Source organism: Abramis brama, assembly GCF_963993115.1.
Source record: "Abramis brama genome assembly, chromosome: 13".
Lineage (NCBI taxonomy): Eukaryota > Metazoa > Chordata > Actinopteri > Cypriniformes > Leuciscidae > Abramis > Abramis brama.
The window spans coordinates 4519377-4542908 of NC_139975.1; the positions used below are offsets into that span (position 1 = coordinate 4519377).

Below are 23532 nucleotides of genomic sequence, written 5' to 3' on the forward strand. Positions count from 1 at the left end.
GTGTGTTTTAGAACTGCAATCTGAGTGTAAAGCAGGAATTGTGCTTGTAGTTTAGCAGAATTGGTTCAGGCGGTTGGTGAATGAGTTACATGTTGTGGTCATTGTGTCTCAAGTACCAGTATTTGTGTGTAAACAATTGAGAAAAACTGTATTATTTAAAAAAATATATATTTCCACTTAATAATTTTAGCACTTGAATTTATTTCAGTTTATTGCCAAGGCAACATTTCTATAAAACAAATAAAAAGTATTTGGACATACTTAAAAATAATAATAAAAATGACAGAAACACACAACACAATTACTAAAACTTTAACAAAAATTAAACTAAAAACGTAAATAAAAACAAAATTTTGTTACATTTTTAGTAATTTCATTATGTGATTTTTTTTTTTTTTTTTTTTTTTTATATTGCTTTTTAGATTTAATTTATTTTTATTTCAGTTTTACCTCAACCTTTTTTTTTTTTTTTGCCAAGGCAACATTTCCAGTTTTCATTCTGTTTGAGTTTTTTGGGTTTTCTTTTATTTCAAGTTTATTTCAGTGAACAGAAATGCGTTAATATTTTTGGTTTTAGTCAGTGATGATAACCCTGCTTCTATTCAGCAAGCTGCATAATGAAGTTTTGCACCATCTCTCAGTGAGAGTTTGCAGTGCCCTCTGTAGACTACTGTAGGTATTGCGCCTGAATAGTGACATTATTTTGATGTTTGATGAGTACAGATACAAAGCAGCTTGTTTGTGTTTATATAAACCTGCTTGCAATTGCATTAAGTCTCTCAGATGCATAAATCAAACATCTTTAGGGAATCTGTGCATCATCCCGTCCCACACCAGATGTTTCCTCCAGCATTAAAGATTCATAAATGATGATTTACGTGCTCCATCACACACCCTAATATACACTGTAGATCAGAGCAGAGTTTGAGACTCAACACATACATGATCCAGATAAAAGTCACTGAAACGTGTGCTTTAGTCGTCATGCTGAAGTTGTGCTGCGCTGCGTATGTAAGCCGATGGAAGGCCAAAAGAGGAAGAGGAAGAAGCAGACAGTCAGACAGAGAGGAGGAGGAGCGCTTCATGCTGGTTATTTCTCACACCCTCACCCAAAAAAACAGCCGGTGTAGGACATTAGAAAGGAACTGAGATACTCGGAAAGATTAAATACAGACAGAAAGAGACGCAGGAGAGCGTTTTAAAGTCCAACCAATGGCTCCTTGGACGAAAACTAACTCTGAAAGATATGGAGTTGGTGAGTTAAGCCTTTTTTTTGTGATTCACCTGTGCAGGAATTAATGTTTTCTGTGTATTTGTGTGTGTGTTTGTGTATATTCCTGGCGCCTCTCGCAGCGGCCATCTATAGTTGCAGTGAATTCAGTTCCTATTTCTCAGGATGTGGGCAGAGACGGATCAGTCAAGCGGCTCGACAGTCACTGGCCTAAACAGATTGCAGCATTTTTATCTTTTACCACTTGTTTTTTTGCTTTGAAATCCTGCAAATATTCAGATTTATGATGATTCGGTCTTGCAGTGCTTGTTAGCATTAGAAATGCATTGAAAAAATGGTCTATTAACGTCAAAAATATAATTTAATGCAACTGAACACACCTGAAATAACTTCTTAAGGAGCCTCTGCACATTTTCACTTATTACAGTCTAAAGCATTTGCCTTTTTAGCCTGTTTGCTGAACGCATGTGCTTTAAGGTTTGACGACATTTGATAACTCAAGTGCAACATTGAATTTTTAGAGGATGCCTGCGTGAAATGAGATCTCTTTAATATCTTGATTGTTTCTCATAGAACGCAATGAGACGAAAAAGCAGTCTCACACAAGCCTCCTCTAGAGCTTCGTCTCACTAATGTCTCAAAATGTGCTCATATTTGCTCAAGTGTGCATTTAAAAGTCAGAGATCTCAGTTTGATCTCAAACGTTTCTCATAAAATAAATTCAATCAAATTCTAAACGTATAATAGTATTTGAATTACACTAAAATAACACTGTCTGTTGTCTCTTAAGGAATTGCAGGAGAAACATCAACTAAATTAAATTAAACACGTGAGAACTTCATTAAGTCTCTTTTGTTGACCATTCTTTGGGAATAAATATTTCATGCAAATGACATTTGAAATCCCTTTTAATCAGCAGAAGCTCGTTCGTGCAGCGTCCAGGAAGAGCAGTGCTAGCTTGAGATGGTGACCCTGATTAGAGTGACTTTGTTTAGAGTTATTTGTGAATGTCGAACTCGCACCGTCACTGTAAAACCTAATGCTCAAAATAAGGAATTGGTTTGAGTAGAGCCAACTTAAATAAAAAAATCAGTTCAATCAGATTAACTTTTATCAGTATTTAGAACTTTCTTTTTCTTTTGAGTTCACAAAACTGACACATTTTAAGTAATCTGGATTGTTTCATTGTTTTGAGTTTTATGAACTTGTTTCTTTTAGTTCAGACAAGCTTAAATTTAACTGAAACTGGGCTGGGAGTTTTACTTCCCAGCATGCTTTTTCCATGACACTCGAAAGGGAGAGTAAATGCTAAAATTAAGTGTTATATAATGTTTTTTTGTTTTTTTTGTGTGTGTGCAAGATTTATGTTAATTTGGAGATTTAGTAGTGTTTAATTTTTTGTTATGCTAGTTTAGTAGAGTCTCTGTTATGTTTTTTTTTTGTTATCATCATGCATGAGCTTGGTTTGAGAACAGATATATGTTAAATGTTTTATATTGCCGTACTCATTCAGCAAGTGCTATGCTATGCTAATGCTATCAAAGCATTGTGTTACCAATTAGCAAGGTAGCATTTATTGAATTAGCTAATTAAAGCTAGCCAAGTTTCCACTACTAAAAATATTTAGGTTGAGATTATATGAAAATTTTAAGTTAAATGAATTAGCTTACTCAAATATTTCAAGTTAAAAGCAGTTAAAATATACGAGTACAAAATAAAAATCTGCAAGTTCTGCTTACTTAAACTTAAATATTTTTAACTTAAAAAATTTGATGTAACTGATTATCTCCATTTTTTTAAGTTTTGCCAACTTATTCAGGTTTACAGTGTGTATGAGTTATTTTTGTGCGAAACAGTCTTGAAATGAATGCAAAGGTGGTTTGACTTCTGATTGGCGATGTTAGTGCCTCTAGTTCTGGACTGGTGTAGTCAGCAGTTTTGTAGCTCACTATAGTGAATAAATGAGGATATTGCACATACTAAAACTAAATGTAAATGCATATGATTGCTTATTGAAAGTTATTTTAATTATAAACATGCTGATGGCAGCGTGTATCTGTGTGTGTGTGTGTGTGTGTGGTGTTGCACAGGAAGCTGCTCTGAGAGGAAGTAGGCCAACGAACTCATACTTGCAGAAATAAAGTGTGTGTGTGTGTGTGTGTAATATGATGTTCTCCATCTCTGCAGTTTAACATTTCCATGTCATTGATATTGGTTAAAGAATTAAAGTTCAGTGTGTGTGTCGTCCTGCAGCGTTTGTGCTCCAGACATGAATTGCAGGACTTTTTTTCACACCAGACGAGAAGAAAGCAAAGTAGTTGACAGTTTCTTATTGTTTGATGTCTTAAAAGGAGCATTAAAGGATCTCATTCTGCTGTTTTGCTGGGCATCACTTGAGAAATAAATCCAAACTGTGACTTCACTTGATGTGTTTTCAAATGCATTTATGTAATTTGTATTTTCTCTGAAGTTAAGTGGAATTTCATCGCCAAAGCGGAAAAGCAGTTGTCCTTGGCTGTCGGGGACACGGTACACATACAGGAGTCATGTGAAGGTGAGGGATTCTGGGATATTGCATTTACTTTTGCATTTATGCATTTCACAGAATTTGTTTCCAGGGAATTATATTGCATGCAAAATGTACATTTGATCAGTTCATGCGTTCCCTGGGAATTAAACCCATGACCTTAGCATTGCTAGCGTCATGCTCTACTGTTTGAGCTGGGGTTTTAGGGTGTGTTCACACTTGGCATGTTTGGTTGGATTAAAACGTACCCTGGCGCGATTGCTCTGTTAGTGCTAAGGGTGTATTCACACCAGGAAAGTCCGCTAGTTCACTTGCTTTGATCTGGACCAAATACAATGTTGATTTTTTGTGGCTCGCTTTCACACTGCCCTTTTTGCAATTGAACCAAAATTTGTAAACAAAACCACACGTGTGCTAAGGTCATCCATTCATTGGACAGAAATTCACCTTAAACGAACCGCACCAGAATTAGTTTGGAATCGCACCGAGACCACGTCTTCAGCTTGGTTTCGGTACGGTTGTTTGATCCGCACCTGAGTACGATTGCTGTATTCACACCTGCCCAAAAGATCCGCACCAGGAGGGGAAACGAACTTGAACTGGAGTGAATACACCCTAAGAGTGAACGCTCCCATCCAAACCCTGGTGCCACCAAACAAGCGCTGAAAAGATGAGTCTGGTCCACTTCAAAATGAAGTTTGGTGCGGTTTGAATTAAATATGGACGCAACTTGGACCAAAGATATGTAATCGAACCAAAAACAGGACATGGTGTCACAAGATGTGACCCTAAAAAGGACATAATGCTGAAGCATACCTGTTTTTCCTCATCATAGTCTTGATTGTTGCCCATCACAGTTCAGTACAGATTGTCAGAACCGCGTCTCCTCACAGCAGATCTTCGTTTGTATGTCACGGAGGGATGTGTGTGTGATGCTGTTTTGACTCTTTTACACATTTTATAAGCCCTTCACAAGTTCAGCTGGTCGAAATTCCATCATATGTAGGCTACGCACATACAACGAGCGCATTTAGCCCAGAACACAGCATTGTTTTGAATGATCGGTAAGTTCCGTCATGAAATAAACATAATAGAAGCCGACCAATCAGGTTGTGAACATCTTTATGCCTTTAGGTTCAGTATCTTTAGGTTCAGTGTTAAAATGTCAGTGTGAACACTAAGCAGACCGGGACTAAATGTGTTTTTTGTGTTCGGGGCCGAAAGCGAACTGAACTACAAGTGTGAACAAACCTCTTAATAGTAAAATAGTAAAAGACTCTTAATATTCAGCAACATTATTAATTTGACTGCACGGACACTTTCTTATGAGAACATGAATTGAGCTAAATTATGACAGTGTTGTCTTCTGTTGAGCTTTATTGCTGAATCGAAGTTGATAATTGACGAATTTTGCAACATCAACGGTTGAATTGAACTGAATCAACACTGTACCGACTCGTGCTGAACAATGACACTGACGTCTTCTGTATTCCATTTTTGAACATTCCATTTTATTATTGTGCAAACTTTATAGGAATGTTACTTTTGAATGTTCTCTAAACATTCTGAAACAAGTAATACCATTAAAAAAAAATAGACGAACAACATCCAAGTAAAACGTTTCAGAAAAAAAAGTCCCCATGAATAATCAATGTGTTTGTGATAACATTTTGAAAACATTATTAAAGACCAGATAACTTTGAACAAATGTTCTGTTAATGTTATGAGAAGAATATTTGTTCATAACTTTGAGAGTACATTGCCAGAACATTCCCTGTTAAGTGCTATATAAATAAAGGTGACTTGACTATAGAAATCATTCTCATAAATTGCCTGAAATATAAACCAGTCTGTTATTGTTCCAGGATGGTATAAAGGTTACGTGATCAAGAACAAAGAGAGAAAAGTGAGTATATTTATTTGATAGTGTTTGTACAAGGGCAGAATGTTCTCTTCCTGAATATCTGAGCTGAACTTCCTCTGCTACTGGCTGGCTGATTTACTCTCTTCTTTTATTGAAGGGAGCATTTCCTGCCAACTTTATAGTGCTAAAGGAAGTCATCATCGAAAAGAGAGGGTGAGTATGTCCATCCATCCATCCAAGCGATCTGTCTATCATTCTGACTGTCTTTCTATCCATCCATCCATCCATCCATCCATCCATCCATCCATCTATCTATCTATCTATCTATCTATCTATCTGACTGTATTTCCATCCATCCACCCATCCATCCACCCATCCATCCAAGCTATCTGTCTATCAATCTGACTGTATTTCCATCCATCCATCCATCCATCCATCCATCCATCCATCCATCCATCCATCCATCTATCCATCTATCTATCTGACTGTATTTCCATCCATCCACCCATCCATCCAAGCTATCTATCTATCAATCTGACTGTATTTCCATCCATCCATCCAAGCTATCTATCTATCAATCTGACTGTCTTTCCATCCACCCATCCATCCATCCATCCATCCATCCATCCATCCATCAATCCATCCATCCATCCATCCATCCAAGCTACCTATCTATCAATCTGACTGTCTTTCCATCTACCCATCCATCCATCCATCCATTCATCCATCCATCCACCCATCCATCCATCCAAGCTATCTATCTATCAATCTGTCTGTCTTTCCATCCATCCATCCATCCATCCATCCAAGCTATCTATCTATCAATCTGACTGTCTTTCCATCCACCCATCCATCCATCCATCCATCCATCCATCCAAGCTACCTATCTATCAATCTGACTGTCTTTCCATCTACCCATCCATCCATCCACCCATCCATCCATCCAAGCTATCTATCTATCAATCTGACTGTCTTTCCATCCATCCATCCATCCATCCAAGCTATCTATTTATCAATTTGACTGTCTTTCCATCCATCCATCCATCCATCCATCCATCCATCCATCCATCCATCCATCCCACTCTCCCTCTTCTTCTGCAGAGATGAGGAGGTCATAACCTCTGCTGAGATGCCCCTGGTGAAGGAGGTGACCACCACACTGAGAGAATGGGGCACCATCTGGAAACAACTCTATTTGGTAAGACATTTAAATGGGTGTGTTAAAAATAACGGTGTCAAGGATTCCAAAAAGAACCCTTAACTTCCATGGAACCCTTTCATTAATACAAAAGGTTCTTTATATTTTTAAAAGATGTTCTTTATTCAAAAGAGCTTTTTCTAGTGCTGCCTAAGAAGAACCATTTTGTTTCCCCAAAATAATATTTTCTTTTGTTTCAAATTTTTTGTTTCTTTCAAATGATCTAAAGAACCTTTTGTATAATGGAACGTTTCCATGGATGTTAAAGGTTCTTCATGGAAGTCATGTGACAAAAGCCGCTTTTCCAGCATTGGGCCGAACCGTTCTAAGAACGTAAGGAACGGTTCTAGTTATATTTCCACTTGAGCTTGGTTCAGCATGATTACAAACTGTTCTCGGTCCGCAATTCTCAGCATGGTTGGCTAACCAGTTTCTCTGTAGCTGGTCAAGCGTGCTATTTGAGCAAAGTTAATGTAAGTTAATAATAAAATTAAATGAAATATTGATCATGCTCCATAACATGGTTGCTATCGTCTGTAAACTCTTGCGTTAACAGCAATGACTGACGCATTTGTATTGCATTCCTAAGAGCTCTGTTATCAGTCCCACAGTAGAAGATGAAACGGTATCCGGTTGGGCCGGACCGACACGTAATGAAGCGGTTAAGTAACGAGAATGGTTTGGCCCGACGGTGGAAAAGCAGCCAAGGTTGCATAAATAAGTCAAACATCCAACATCATAAGTCCAATGCATGTGCACAACCTGAACTTCTGATCAGTGATTGTCTTTGTTTCTCAGCAGTCCAGTAAGAAGGATCGTTTCACTCAGGTCCAGAGGCTGATGTGGGATTTAATGGAGTGGCGTTCCCAGCTCCTGTCCGGGACGCTGCCAAGTGACGAGTTTAAAGAACTCAAACAGAAAATCACCTCAAAGATCGACTATGGAAATAAGTACATATTCCAAGTGTCTCTTCTATTTGTGTTCATGTCTGTTTATCTGTGTGCATTTTTGACCATGGCAATGTCATTTTATTGTTTGCTTTGGAAGACCAAACACATACCATATTATATGAAAGTAATCATACAATATTATGGCATTATCATCTACAAATGGTACAAACACAGGACCTTTATAACTAGTCTAGTCATTTTAAGCCAAAATGGGGGTCAACCTTGAACAAATTGCAACAGAAGCAAACTCAACTGATTTTGTATCCTCAATATGTCCCGAGTAAGGAAAAAAAAGCCCTGAAGAATCCCATTAGGGGAAAGTTTCGAAAAAGACCCAAATATAGCCTATTCATACGCCTATTCATTCTTTTTCGTGGGACTGTTTCTGGGGGACTAGTCTCAGGGAAGAACAGGAGACAATGGTAAGGAGAATGCAGAAGACAAAAGGTAGTCAAAATAAAAAGTGAATCCCCAGAAACAGTCCCACGGACCCAGCCCCAAACCCCATCTCTGCAATAATAATTAATAAAGGCTGGTTTCTAAAGTACTTCTTCCTGCGTCTATGTATTAATGCTCATGGGTAGCCTAAATGGGTTCCATTCAGACCTTAACACTAAGTATTTTACTGTTATGTGTCACCAAGATTCAACAAGACATTTTCACCTGGCTATACCCAATGTTTAGACCTGTTGTGGTATTTATGCACATACACAATTAGATTATGCACCGTTTGTCCATGTTAACAAACAATTTCAAAAACTTGTAATACATTTTTTGTTTGTCTTGATGCAAGTAATCAACTCAGTAATTTTCATGGTAATATCTAAAGGTTAAAATCTTTACCCTATTCACGTAAGAAAAATAATGAATAGGCGTATGAATAGGCTATATTTGGGTCTTTTTCTAAACTTTCCCCTAATGGGATTCTTCAGGGCTTTTTTTTCCTTACTCAGGACATATTGAGGATACAAAATCAGTTGAGTTTGCTTCTGTTGCAATTTGTACAACCTTTTTTCATAAAATGACTGGACTAAACAGATCTGATAAAATCTAGAATAATAGGATCTAGTCGGCTGGTGTAATTTCTCTTCAGAGCTTCTGTGATTTGCTCTGGGCTGTTGTTAATGTGTTAGTTAATTTGTACATTATCATAAAGGAATTAATTAACAAACCTCAAGGGGATAAAAATGTCTTCCTGACACCTGAGTGGGAATGAATTACTGCGGGGAAAAACCTGCCTCGCTCTGGCTGTTTTGTGTGGCATGGATTCACACAAGTTTATTCTTGTTTTCTCAAGAGAACGAGTTATGTCATCATCATGAGATATTTTAGTATTCAAATCTGTGTTTAAATCGCTGATCCAGAGAGAGCAGTTGTTATAGGTAAGAAACCGCTTCACAAACAGTCTTTTCAGCCACACAGTATCATTATTTCTGTTACGAATATTCATATTAGCACAGAAGAACTGGGATAAAGGTTTATATTTCGGATATAAACACTAATGTCTACGGTAGCGTTTAAAATTGAGTAGATCACCTTTAGAAAGTAACATGGCACTTCAAATAACGATTATATCGATTACATCGTTACACCAGTAGGTGGCGGCAGGTGACTGTAAAAAGATGTATTTGTCATTGAATCATTCATTCAAGAGGTTTGTTCAAAAACGCAGATTAATCTAGTGATGAAACAAGTGAAGTATTTATGAATGAGTCATTTAATCATTCACTCTATTTTAAATAGACTGCAGCAATTAACATTTTGTCTGAACCTCTAGTAAATTACATGTTATTTTGTTTAGTCGTCTGTTCAGAATCGTGATATCTGTTAAAAAAACAACATGATTCTGAATTTATCCAGAATCGTGCAGCTCTAGTTCATACAGTGAAGACTATGCAGTGTTTTATTTAATATTTGATTATTTGATTAAATTTCTCCTGATAGACCTATATGTAAAACATAAAGCACAAATTTAATTTGTATCTTTGTTTTGCTTAAATGTGTGCTTGTCATTACTTTCCTTGTTCTTACTCTGTAAGTGACTCTTGTCTTCAGTAAATAATAAAATGAAATATTGATTAACCAAACAAAATATAGATTAAAAAAACATATGAAAACAGCAAAATACATGTTTGAATCCATGCTAGTGATAAGCTTGAATGTTGCTGTCTGTGATGTGCAAGAACGAGTCTTAATGAAACGAAGCACATTATGCCTGAGGTGCATCATGGGAGCACAGGATTTCACAGAGCTCCGGGCAAGAGCACATCTGTCAGAATATTTCAAGCATCTGTGTGTGCTGAATAATCATGTACAACCGCTCAAACTTGAGTCCAATCAAGTGTTGTTCTGCCTCCAGGATCTTGGAGCTGGATGTGGTTGTTCGGGATGCTGATGGGAATATCCTCGACCCCGAGCGAGCCAGCGTCATCAGCCTCTTCCGAGCACACGAGGACGCCACGGCCAAGATCACAGAGCGAATTAAAGAGGAACAGGTTCTCATTTCACTTTCATTTAATGGTCTACAGATGAACCCACAGAATGAAACCGCAAAAGAGCTTCTCATAAGCATCACAGAGTTGGTAGTTTTAATGAGACATTTTTAGATGTTCAGGATGGCTGAACACCCTAAAGGAATGAGATCCCATGGCTCTACCATCCTTCGGTCCAAGTCCGCTGTGAATTCACAGTGAATATAGCTCATTATAACCTTATAACACTTATCAAACTAAACATCTCCCAGAACCCTGTAGCAACTGCATAATAATGACCTACTGTAGCAAGGCCTTCGCAACCACCCAGACACACTAGCAAAAGCTCAATACCCTAGCAACGACTTAGCAACGCCTTTGCAGCCACCCAGAACAGCCTAGTGATCACACAGACATTGTAACTCCATAATAATGCCCTAGCAACCACCTTCACAATTACTTAGATACACTAGTAACTATAATAATGCCCTAGCAACCACTTGACAACACCTTCACAACCACCCAGAACAACCTAGCGATCACTCAGACACCCTAGCAACTCCATAATGTCATAGCAACCCCTTCATAACTCCTTCACAATTACCTAGATACGTTAGCAACCACCCAGACACCGTAGTAACTCCATAATAATGCCCTAGCAACCACTTGACAACACCTTCACAACCACCCAGACAATCTAGTGATCACCCAGACACCTTAGTAACTCCATATTAATGTCTTAGCAACACCTTCACAATTACCTAGAATGGATACACTAGCAACCACCCAGACACCCTAGTAACTCCATAATAATGCCCTAGCAACCACTTGACAACACCTTCACAACCACCCAGACAACCTAGTAATCACCCAGACACCCTAGTAACTCCTTATTAATGTCCTAGCAACCACTTAGCAACACCTTCACAATTACCTAGATGCACTAGCAAACACCCAGACACCCTAGTAACTCCATAATAATATCCTAGCAACCACTTGACAACACCTTCACAATTACCTAGATGCACTAGCAAACACCCAGACACCCTAGTAACTCCATAATAATATCCTAGCAACCACTTGACAACACCTTCACAACCACCCAGACAATCTAGTGATCACCCAGACACCTTAGTAACTCCATAATAATGTCCTAGAAACACCTTCACAATTACCTAGAATGGATGCACTAGCAACCACCCAGACACCTAGTAACTCCCTAATAATGTCCTAGCAACCACTTGACAACACCTTCACAACCACCCAGAACAACCTAGTGATCACCCAGACACCCTAGCAACTCCCTAATAATGTCCTAGCAACCACTTGACAAGACCTTCACAACCACCCAGACAATCTAGTGATCACCAAGACACCTTAGTAACTCCATAATAATGTCCTAGCAACCACTTGACAACACCTTCACAACCACCCAGACAATCTAGTGATCACCCAGACACCTTAGTAACTCCATAATAATGTCCTAGAAACACCTTCACAATTACCTAGAATGGATGCACTAGCAACCACCCAGACACCTAGTAACTCCCTAATAATGTCCTAGCAACCACTTGACAACACCTTCACAACCACCCAGACAACCTAGTGATCACCCAGACACCCTAGCAACTCCCTAATAATGTCCTAGCAACCACTTGACAAGACCTTCACAACCACCCAGACAATCTAGTGATCACCCAGACACCTTAGTAACTCCATAATAATGTCCTAGCAACCACTTGACAACACCTTCACAACCACCCAGACAATCTAGTGATCACCCAGACACCTTAGTAACTCCATAATAATGTCCTAGAAACACCTTCACAATTACCTAGAATGGATGCATTAGCAACCACCCAGACACCTAGTAACTCCCTAATAATGTCCTAGCAACCACTTGACAACACCTTCACAACCACCCAGAACAGCCTAGTGATCACCCAGACACCCTAGCAACCACTTGACAACACCTTTGCATTCACCCAGGCATCCTAGCAGCTGGATAATGATTCCTTAGTAACCGCCCAGACACACTAACAACCGCTTATTATCTATTTAACGTAATTTCCTGTGTTTTCTGCTGTTCTCGGTGCAGTCCAACGTTCAGATGGATCATTCCGGAGTGTCCGCACGGATCCAGTCTTCTCCCACACACAGCCTTTATGTGTTTGTGCGTAACTTTGTGTGTCGAATCGGGGAGGATTCAGAGCTCTTCATGTCTCTGTATGACCCCAACAAACAGACCAACATCAGGTGCGTTTCACTTACACACACTCTTTGAGTTCTGACTCTCACAGGTGTGTGTCATTAACACCATTAACACTCTCTCTCTCTCTCTCTCTCTCTCTCTCTCTCTCTCTCTCTCTCTCTCTCTCTCTCTCTCTCTCTCTCTCTCTCTCTCTCTCTCTCTGCAGTGAGAATTATCTGGTCAGATGGGGAGATAAAGGTCTGCCGAAGGACATTGAGATGCTCAACAGTCTGAAAGTGGTCTTTACTGTAAGTCACTCAATATGTCTGCCACATCAAAAAAAATCATGCTTTGGTAAATCATAATTTTTATGTATATATATATATATATATATATATATATATATATATATATATATATATATATAATGAAATTAACTTTTTTCTGTCCTAAATTTGACTTGGTCACATTTTTAATCTCATAATTTGGTCTTTATCCGCATAATTAGGACTTTTTATGTAATAAATTAGACTTTTTAATCTCTATTTTGAGTTTTTCTCTCTGATTTATGGCTCATACATTATACTAATAAACGTAACTTTTTATTCTCCATTTTGACTTTTTTCTCAGAACTCTGACTCAAGAACTATACTCATAAATGTGACTTTTTATGCAATAATTATGACGTATCTCATAATTATTGACTTTTTAATGTCATAAATTTGACTTGTGTCTCAGAATTTGGACTTTTTTCCTCATAATGATGTCTTTTTAATCTCTTAATTTGACTTATCCTCATAATTGAGACTTTTTATGTCAGAAATGTGACTTTTAATGCAATAACATTGACTTCTTATGCCATAATGATGGCCTTTTATGTCATAATTATGCCATATCATGCCAGAATTTTTACATTTTATGTCATACTGTTTTGCTACCTTTTATTTCATAATTATGATTTACCAAAACATCTTATGTGATGGAAACAGGCCTTCATAAGGTACCATTAATATTACAAATAAATGTTTATTTAGTGACTGCAGAGATTTTTTGATGTCCTGGAGATTGATTATTATAGACTGTCTTCTTTCTCTCTGTCAAGGATCTGGGGAATAAAGACCTGAACCGAGAGAAGATCTATCTGATCTGTCAGATTGTGCGCGTGGGTCGTATGGATCTGAAAGATACTCCTAATAAGAAATGGACAACGGGCCTGCGGAGGCCGTTTGGTGTGGCTGGTAAATATCAGGATGAATCCTCTCGTTTGATCTGCATTTATCATAGAAACGCACAGCTGATATAAATATATATATGTGCTTATTGGCAGTGATGGATATCAGTGACATAATCAAAGGAAAGGCAGAATGTGACGAAGAGAAGCAGTATTTCATTCCTTTTCATCCGTAAGTCTCTCCTCTTCCCGTCTCCCGTCCGCTGTATCTGGCTGGAATAGTTCAGCCAAACGTGGAAGTTCTCTCATCGTTTTAATTGAGTTTTGATATCAATTTTCACACAATTATCATTTTCTGTGAATCATAGCACAGTTGAGCCAAACGCATCTGTCATAGTTTAAGAAACCTGATTTCAGTCCTTTAATAAACAGTACCAGTTCCATTCAAATATGAATACATTACGTTTTATATTTATATATTTAAAATTAAATTTTCTGTTTCTATTAACTTTTTATTTACGTTTACATTGTTGCCGTTGTTATTATTATTATTATCAAAAGTATCTTGGTTTAAACCAACTTTAAGTCAAGTCATAGACCAGTTGTTCATGTCCATTCAAATGATATTTACAATACATTTTATTGATAAATTCTCAATTTGGCATTAAAAGTCAAATTTATGACTTTTGATCTCGTAATTAAGTCTCTTAACTTTTTCTCATAATTTAGAATTTTTTTTTTTTTTTTTGAAAGTAATTAGTGTTCTCTATTTTTGTGTTCTCGTGTGTGTGTTTGTGTGTGTGTTTGTAGAGTCATAGCTGAGAATGACTTTCTGCACGCTCTCCTAAACAAGGTGACGTCGTCTCGAGGCGACAGCGGAGGTCAAGGTACGACTCATTGTTTCCCTGCTCAAATGACATCACAGCAGCGTTCCCTCCGCTAATGCTTTAATACTCATAATCCTGTCTACACACACACACTCTCTAACACACACACACACACACACACACATGCAGAGACAGACATACACACCGACACAGTCACATACATACGCTCTCACTCACTCACTCACTCACTCACTCACTCACTCACTCACTCACACACACGCGCACACACACACACAGAGACAAGCACAAACTCACACACACAGACATAGACACACACACTCACTCACTCACACTGACACAGTCACACACACATACATACGCACACACACACACATGCACACACACACACACACACACACACACACACACACACACACACACACACACACACACACACACACAGACACAGACACACACACACACATGCGCACACGCGCACACACACACACACACACACACACACACACACACACACACAGTGTGCATTTTTATCATGATCCTGATGGCTCAACTGCCATAAAACAGTCACAAAAACATGTACTGAAACAAATGGGCTTTGAAACAATTTTCATTTGGAAATTACTAGTAAATTTCATAAATAATTAAAGACATGACAAGTAACACACTGAATTAAACATTAAATTAAAATTTGAAGTAGAAAGACTAAAATGCTATTTTCTCGTAAAACAGCCTCCAATAATATTTGTTATATTTACAACTGTTTTCCAACGTGTTTTTCAACGACACCTGTCGCGCAGGTCTGTGGGTCACCATGAAAGCTTTAGTGGGCGACATCATCCAGATCCGAAAGGAATATCCCCACCTGGTGGACCGGAGCACGGTGGTTGCACGGAAACTGGGTTTTCCCGAGATCATCATGCCGGGTGACATCCGTAACGACATCTACCTCACGCTGCACTCCGGAGACTTCGACAAGTACAACAAAACCACGCAGAAGAACGTGGAGGTCATAATGCTGGTGTGTGACGAGGAGGGGAAGGTCGTGCCGGTGAGTCAAACCTCCTAGCGTGAGGTCAAAGGTCAGCCGATGGGTTAGACAAGGAAATATTGTGATTGGGACAGGGTTTTCTGTGTTGATTGACAGTTCATATTCATATTTTATGATTTTAACATTTTCCACTCTAATTACTTATTTCTAATTTCCAAATAACAATTTCTTTACATTTTCTAATGATTCTAATGTTCATGTTATTATTGAAAATATCTTGGTTAAAACATATAACCTTAAAAAGTCAAATCGTCAAACCAGTTGTTCATGTCCATCCAAATAACATGTTCAGTAAATTGTATTGATATTCAAAAAAATTAAAAATTAATGTTATATATACTTAAATATTTAAAAGTTTAAGTATATATATTTAAAATGTATTTAACAATTTATTTATATTTACTAATGATTGTTATGTACGTTATTTTTTAAAGTATCTTGGTTAAAATATAACATTTTAATACATTAGACCAGTAGTTTATGTTCATCCATATTTTTTGCAATAAATTTTATATTTTTATATATACTTTTATATACAAATTTAAACATATACATTTAAAATACATTCAAAATGCATTTAACTATTTCTTTAAGTTTATTAATGATTTATGAAATTCAATTATTTATTTATTACTCAATTTATTATTGAAAGTATCTTGGCAAAAATGTATAACTTTCAAATGTCAAATCGTATAGCAGTATTACTTTCAATAATTTATATATGTTCGTATATGTAATTTTAAATGTACATATTTTAAATATATTCATTTAAAATGTATTCAGAAAGTTCAAATCTTCTTGTATCTGGCCCCAATAGTATAATCCTGCAATATGAATCCTCCAATATATGAACACCTTTTAAATAACTTTTTAATAGTTATATATATATAGTATGTATTCGTAACGATAGGTCAAAGGTCAGCCGATGAATTAGACGAGGACATATTCTGATTATGGCAGGGTTTTCTGTGTTGATTGACAGCTCTCTTGTGTTCTTGTCGTACAGAACTCGATCTGTCTGGGAGCCGGAGATCGGCCTGTGAACGAGTATAGGTCAGTCATTTACTACCAGATCAAGCAGCCTCGCTGGATGGAGACTTTTAAGGTGAGAGACAGAGATATTGAGCATTAAACAGCATTCACAACCTAATTTTCCTCCATCTTATGACTTGTTTATAGTTGAAACATGATGTTCACATGACTTGATTTCATTCACACATTCTATCCATCCAACCACTTTATCCATCCATATACAGTATGAAGCCAGCTGATTTGGAGAGAAGGTTCAAAAATAAGAGCAACATTTTTCACAATTAGACCAGTAAAATGCATGCTAATTTTGTAATAGTGTAAATCCTCCACAATAGTATAATCCTGCAATACTGGACAATGCAGTTTCAGGACTGCATTTAAATCATTCCTAAAAATCGCTAATACAAATACAGAATTGAATAGTAAGTGCTATACAATAGTGCTTGTCAGGGGTGTGAAGTAACAAATTACAAATACTCACGATTTTGTATGTAATTACTTTAAATGTTTTGTTAAAAGTCCAAAATTCCAAAAACTCTAAACGTTTTGGAGAGAAATTGGGTATTTTTTAATCTCTCTATTTAACCCATCTCATGGTGTGTGATGCTGAACTATCGTATGAGTTTCTAAAGCTTTTTGAATTCTTTGCACAGTTATGAACATTGATATTTTATGTGCAACAATAGCATGCTCAGGCTCAGTGGCCTTACGCCTAATATGATTTAAATGGTTATGAATGTACTGATTTGATGCATTTTAAAAAGATTGATGATAGATATTCTTCAATATTTCTGACAAAGAACAAAAGATAATGTGAATTACAGTATGTGCACTATTTGTGGGCTGGGTATTGACACAAATATCACAATTCGATTCGATTTCGATTCCGATTCGATTCAGTATTGAATATTTTGGATATCAGGTACAATACATGGCAAATTTTGTAAAAAAAAAAAAAAGGAAAACAAATCTCTGACCTAATGCTGTAAACTATGGGAGTCAGTTGTAGCCTACTATATTATTGAAGGTAAAAATTAACTGATTTGTATACAAACACTTAAATTACACTTTTATTTATTTGTATAATAAATAAAGTTATATGAAATATAAACATTTAAATGGTGGCTGTCATAAAAACCTGCCAGATTTATTCAAACATGCATTAAATATTGAAGAACATTAAAAATTATAATGGATATGTAATATGGTGCATATATTTAGCAAAATGCTCAATTGTTCTAGCTGACTAACGAGTTTATGGTCACTGGATATGTTTTTTCTGAGGTAAATGTGATGTTACATGACATTGTTTACAAGCCGTTTTACTGATGTCTTTCCACGAAACACTGATTGGGCGATTCCATGTCACATGATACGGAATTCGATAAGTTGTACTCTATCTTTTAACATACTTTCAGATGCTCATTCATGTTTATTTCGCGCTGTAACTGGTGTTATTAAGGCGGAAGAGAAGATCGTGTGCTTCTCTTGATCTGAGCCAGAGCGATCTCACGCCACAGCGCCAAAACGCTATTTATGTTTTGGAATTTCGTAAGAAAATGGACGTAATTTGAAATCTGAGACTTTGTTTCATATCAATAGTAACAACAAAGCACAAAGATTATTGCGATTTATTGGATGGGATGCGCGCTACAATGTTACATTCATTCATCAACTGAAAACAGGATGACTAATCGATTCTCGGGATTTAAGAATCGAAATCGGTTCTAAAAAAAAAAAAGAAAAAAAAAAAAGAAAAAAAAGAATCGAAATCGGTTCGTAAAAATGAGAATCGATTAAAATCGAGAAATCGATATATTTTACCCAGCCCTTTTATTAATTGTAGTGCACAGTGTTTATTATAAAGGGGTAGAATCCGCCGCTCAGTACTCACTACTCACTACTCATGAGTACTTTTAAATTAGCTTCTTTTTTACTCTTACTCAAGTAGTTTTTACTCTACTCACACTACATTTTGTGGAATGTAGTGGTACTTTTACTTGAGTATGTTTTTTCAGTGCTATTTCCACCACTGGTGGTTGTACACACATAAACTAGGGTCCCAGAAATGAGGTCCTGAAACTGCGGTCTCTGGTATTGCACCATCATGCTGTTTTCCTGCTTGCTGTCAGTCTGTGTGTAGTAATGCTTTCCTCCGGCCTGTAGGTGGCGATTCCTCTGGAGGAGATGCCCAGAATACACCTGCGCTTCATGTTTCGTCATCGATCCTCACAGGAGTGTAAGTTTCACAGTTCCTGCAGTAATGCTCTGTGTGAAAGCTTGTTTCTGTCATATAATAAAAAATAAAAATCTCAAAATTCTAAGGTTTTTTTCTTGCTATTGCGAGTTTATAACTTTCAATTCTAACTTTTTAACTCAGAATTCTGAGTTTATATCTCACAATTCTAAACAAAAACCTCAGAATGTGAGATAAAAAGTCACATTTACCTTTTTAATTCCCTGGCAGAAACAAGCATACATAGTTCTGAATTACACTTTTTTTTTTTTTTTTTTTTCATAAAATATTGTGATTATCAAGTCATAATTTTATAATTTTATGTTAACTTCAATCAGTTAACAATCTCAATTAAACTTCAGCTGATTAAAAAACAAGTTCCTAAAGGGGAGAGGGGCATCCTCATTCTAGAGAGCGTGTGATTGGACAGAAATCTGTGCAATGAAACACAAGTCATCTCTGTTTCCATCCACTATTTCTATGCGCATTTTAGAATATCGCATAAAAAAACAAAACGCTTTTTAAAAAAAAAAAATGCACATTTAGTCGGATAAATGTTTCACATTTACCGAATAAATTCATCGATGCGCATCGTAAAACACATGTAACTGATATTCCAATTTTGCGCATAAGTTAAATTCACAACTTTGGATGGAAACATAGCTAATGTTTTGATGTGTGCACTAGCATATAGATGAGCTCAAGGCTATTGAATTAAAAGCCACATAACTATAATTTAGACTCTCCATCTCCAGTCTGTCATATACAGGGTTCCTCAAACTCGGTCCTGGAGGGCCGCTGTCCTGCTCAGTTTAGCTCCAACCCTGATCAAACACACCTAGCTGTGAGTTTCTAGTGATCCTGAAGACATTGATTAGCTTGCTCAGGTGTGTTTGATCAGTGTTGGAGCTAAACTGAGCAGGACAGCGGCCCTCCAGGACCGAGTTTGAGGAACCCTGGTCATATACTACCAGATATGATGCTGAATGTTCAATATTCAGATATGAATAATAGTGTGATTTGTGCTATGCAGCGAAGGACAAGAGTGAAAGGAACTTTGCGATGGCGTTTGTGCGTCTGATGAAGGAAGACGGAACCGTTCTGAGAGATGGCATACATGAGCTCACTGTTTTTAAGGTCAGAAACACACACACACACACACTTACAGAGTCTCACTGAGTGTTAATATTACTCTTACATGGGTTTTAAAGGTCCAATTCAAGGTCCAATTCAAAATATCGGAAATCGTTGTTTCTCCCGCCTCCTGCTCCTCAGACTCGAAGGCGCTCACGCGGGTTGCCAGTTTGAGCACACGCAACAGGAACGAGTGCAATGGACAATGAATATGGGCAACATGCAGTATCACAGACCAAAACAATAACACACATTCCAGCCTGTAAATGCACATTTCAAATAACTGGCTGTAGAAGTGTTTTTCAGAGAAACGAGTATGTGAACTTAGCATGTTTCCTCAATATATGCAAACATATTATGGTATTTTATGCTTTAGTAGAGTGAAAAAGTTACATACAGCACCTTTAAGTGGTTTATGATGTCGCAAATCTGCATTTTCTTTTAAATAATTATTTTAGATAGACTTAAACAATGCAGTAATGAGATTAAAAAAATGTAAAAGCCTCATTTAATAGTCTTTACAACTGATATGCAGAAGGTTTACCAATCATTTACACATTAAAATCTTACATGATCTTATTTTAACTTTGAAGTAAGTTTATTTTTCTGACACCATCTTGTTTCAAGCATAAACTCAATTTTCTTTCTTTCTTTTTTATTCTTAAGTAAATGTTTCTTGATTTAAGAATGTTTTGTAAAGATACTTGCACTGGTAAACAAGACAAAAATACTGAGGAAGTTTTACTGAGAACTTTACAAATGAGTAAATGTTTGTCACATTATTATGGAGGCCCAAACCTGCAAAAAGAATAATATAATATAATATAATATAATAGTAGGAAAATAAATAAAGGGATAAATAACTTGATAAAATAAATATAACAAATTTGTAACTAAATTTAATCCAGAATTTTTTCCCAAAAGCATCGTGAGTCTTAAGTAGATCGTAGAGACCTTTGGTGCATTCAGTTTTTGATCAACTAAACAAGATTTTTTTTTCTGTAATTACAAAATAAACCGGGATTGTACCAGAAACCATACTTTCCACTTGGTGTCTGGGTGATTATTTTTTATTTCCACAGGTTTTGGCCTCCATAGATAATAAGGTGGATGACAGTTAAGCTAATCACTTAATTCACATGTTAACAAACAAACATGGCCCTGCTGCATCTCTCCTCTGTGTGTCTGTAGGGGGACAGTAAGCGTATGGAGGAGGTGAGCTCGTACCTGTCCCTGCCGTCGGAGCGCAGTAACCATGACAGTCACAAGGGGGGGACGCTGATGCGCAGCTCCAGCAGTGTGGGCGGCCTGTCGGTCAGCTCCAGAGACACCTTCACCATCGCAACCCTCGTCTGCTCCACCAAACTCACGCAGAACGGTGTGTGTGTGTGTGTGTTTTTCTATCCCAGTGGGGACTTTAACCGGAATGCAAATAGACTCATGGGGACTCGTGTCACTGTGGACCTAAATTGAGGAAACAAGCGTATAAATCATACAGAATGAGTTTTTTTGAAAATGTGAAAATGCAGAAAGTTTTGTGTGATGGGTAGGTTTAGGGGTCGGGTTAGTGTGTGTGTGTGTGTGTGTGTGATGGGTAGGTTTAGGGGTCGGGTTAGTGTGTGTGTGTGTGTGTGTGATGGGTAGGTTTAAGGGTCGGGTTAGTGTGTGTATGTGTGTGATGGGTAGGTTTAGGGGTCGGGTTAGTGTGTGTGTGTGTGTGTGTGATGGGTAGGTTTAGGGGTCGGGTTAGTGTGTGTGTGTGTGTGATGGGTAGGTTTAGGGGTCGGGTTAGTGTGTGTGTGTGTGTGTGTGTGTGTGTGATGGGTAGATTTAGGGGTCGGGTTAGTGTGTGTATGTGTGTGATGGGTAGATTTAGGGGTAGTGTTAGTGTGTGTGTGTGTGTGATGGGTAGATTTAGGGGTCGGGTTTGTGTGTGTGTGTGTGTGTGTGTGTGTGTGTGTGATGGGTAGATTTAGGGGTCGGGTTAGTGTGTGTATGTGTGTGATGGGTAGATTTAGGGGTCGGGTTAGTGTGTGTGTGTGTGTGTGTGTAATGGGTAGATTTAGGGGTCGGGTTAGTGTGTGTGTGTGTGTGTGTGATGGGTAGATTTAGGGGTCGGGTTAGTGTGTGTGTGTGTGTGTGTGATGGGTAGATTTAGGGGTAGTGTTAGTGTAAGGGGACAGAATATACAGTTTGGACAGTACGAAAACCATTACGTCTATGGAGAGTCCCCACAAAGATAGCGAACCAGACGTGTGTGTGTGTGTTTGTGTGTGTTGGGGGGATGGGGAAAAGTAGCTTTTATATCCAGAATGAAACGACATTCACAGTCCATTTCACTTCTGTAATATGATGAATTTCCAAGTGAAAAAAAGATATTCAGTGAGGAAGAAAATGTAGGGCAGGATTTTATTCATCAGGTGGTGGAAAGTGTTTCTACATGACAGGAAGTTGAAAAATAAGAGGTCTTGATATGACATCGGATGAAAAGGAAAGTAGAGGCGAAGCAGGTTATTACATTGAGATGAAAAATGACCAGACAAACAACGCTTTACAATAACGTGCACTGATTCACAAAATAAAACCCAGAAATGTCTTATTGTTAAGAAAGTAGTAAATTTAAATATTTATATATAAAGTCTGACATTTACAACAATAGTCAGAAAAAAAAAAGTTTTTGTAATGGAACAGTTTATTGAGCCTTTAGGCAAAATCTACAAGAATAAGTTGGCATATGTGTTTCGTTTAGTATCATATTTGATACATCAGGCTTTTATGGCTCATATTATATAGTGATATATAGATATATATTCATATAGTGAATATGGAGCTCAAACTCGAGGCAAAAATGTGCAGTTGAATGCAGATGTTGATATTTATATGAATATGAATTTATATAAAAAATGTCTTGGTAAGATGATTTTTATGATCAACGCTCTGTAGTTTTTAAACATATAATGCAATGCATTACAATGATTGAGAGATAAACAAAAAAACTTGATGATCATATTAGATACTCACATTTGAACATAAATTTACTATAAAATGTTGTATGGATAATCAAGTAAACCTACAGTAAGTGTTCATCTTGAAATATTACTAACAACATCAAAGTTATTCTTATATTTACTTAATAAAAATCAGTGAAGCACGAGCTGAAGGAGGACATTTGTACAGTTATACTGAAAGACTTTTACTTATAATAAAGAAGTTTAAACTATCAATCAGACGACAGAAGGATTGTAGGAGATTGTGTGCGAAATATTTTTCAGTTTTGATCATGTTGATCATTCAAATGTGTACATCAAATATGATCCATCAGGCTTTATAGGGTTAAATCAAAATATTTAAATTGTGTTTGTACCTGTGTGTGTGTGTGCTATTGTTGAATGACTTTTATCTTGAAGCCCCTTTAAGGACACGGACATACACACACACACACACACACACACACACACACACTCACAGACGCAGGTGTGCTGTAACAGCTGTTCTTGAGAAAGCCCATTAATCACGCTAATGAATCTTCCGGAAACATCCATCACAATGCAACCCTAACGAACGAACACACACACGGACATATTCACTGCTGAACACATGAACTAAACAGATTCATTAATGCCTTGTAATT

The 23532-nt window shown here is 37.2% G+C and overlaps 1 protein-coding gene across 2 annotated transcripts in view; it reads left to right on the forward strand.

The window, feature by feature from the left end:
• Nucleotides 1-1039: 1039 nt before the first annotated feature.
• Nucleotides 1040-23532, forward strand: part of dock2 (dedicator of cytokinesis 2) — a 111033-nt gene continuing 88540 nt past the window's right edge. The window contains exons 1-17 of one of the 2 annotated variants that reach the window (XM_084133917.1): nt 1040-1255; nt 3702-3785; nt 5624-5664; nt 5780-5835; nt 6724-6820; nt 7622-7770; nt 10130-10265; nt 12340-12497; nt 12659-12740; nt 13535-13670; nt 13760-13835; nt 14414-14490; nt 15249-15499; nt 16506-16604; nt 18698-18770; nt 19801-19904; nt 21093-21279. In XM_084133917.1, the coding sequence (XP_083990043.1) occupies nt 1213-1255; nt 3702-3785; nt 5624-5664; nt 5780-5835; nt 6724-6820; nt 7622-7770; nt 10130-10265; nt 12340-12497; nt 12659-12740; nt 13535-13670; nt 13760-13835; nt 14414-14490; nt 15249-15499; nt 16506-16604; nt 18698-18770; nt 19801-19904; nt 21093-21279 (1849 nt within the window). In that variant the 5' untranslated portion in view covers nt 1040-1212. Of the gene's footprint in view, nt 1256-3701; nt 3786-5623; nt 5665-5779; nt 5836-6723; nt 6821-7618; nt 7771-10129; nt 10266-12339; nt 12498-12658; nt 12741-13534; nt 13671-13759; nt 13836-14413; nt 14491-15248; nt 15500-16505; nt 16605-18697; nt 18771-19800; nt 19905-21092; nt 21280-23532 lie in introns of both variants that reach the window. The other variant, XM_084133916.1, reaches the window with a different exon arrangement.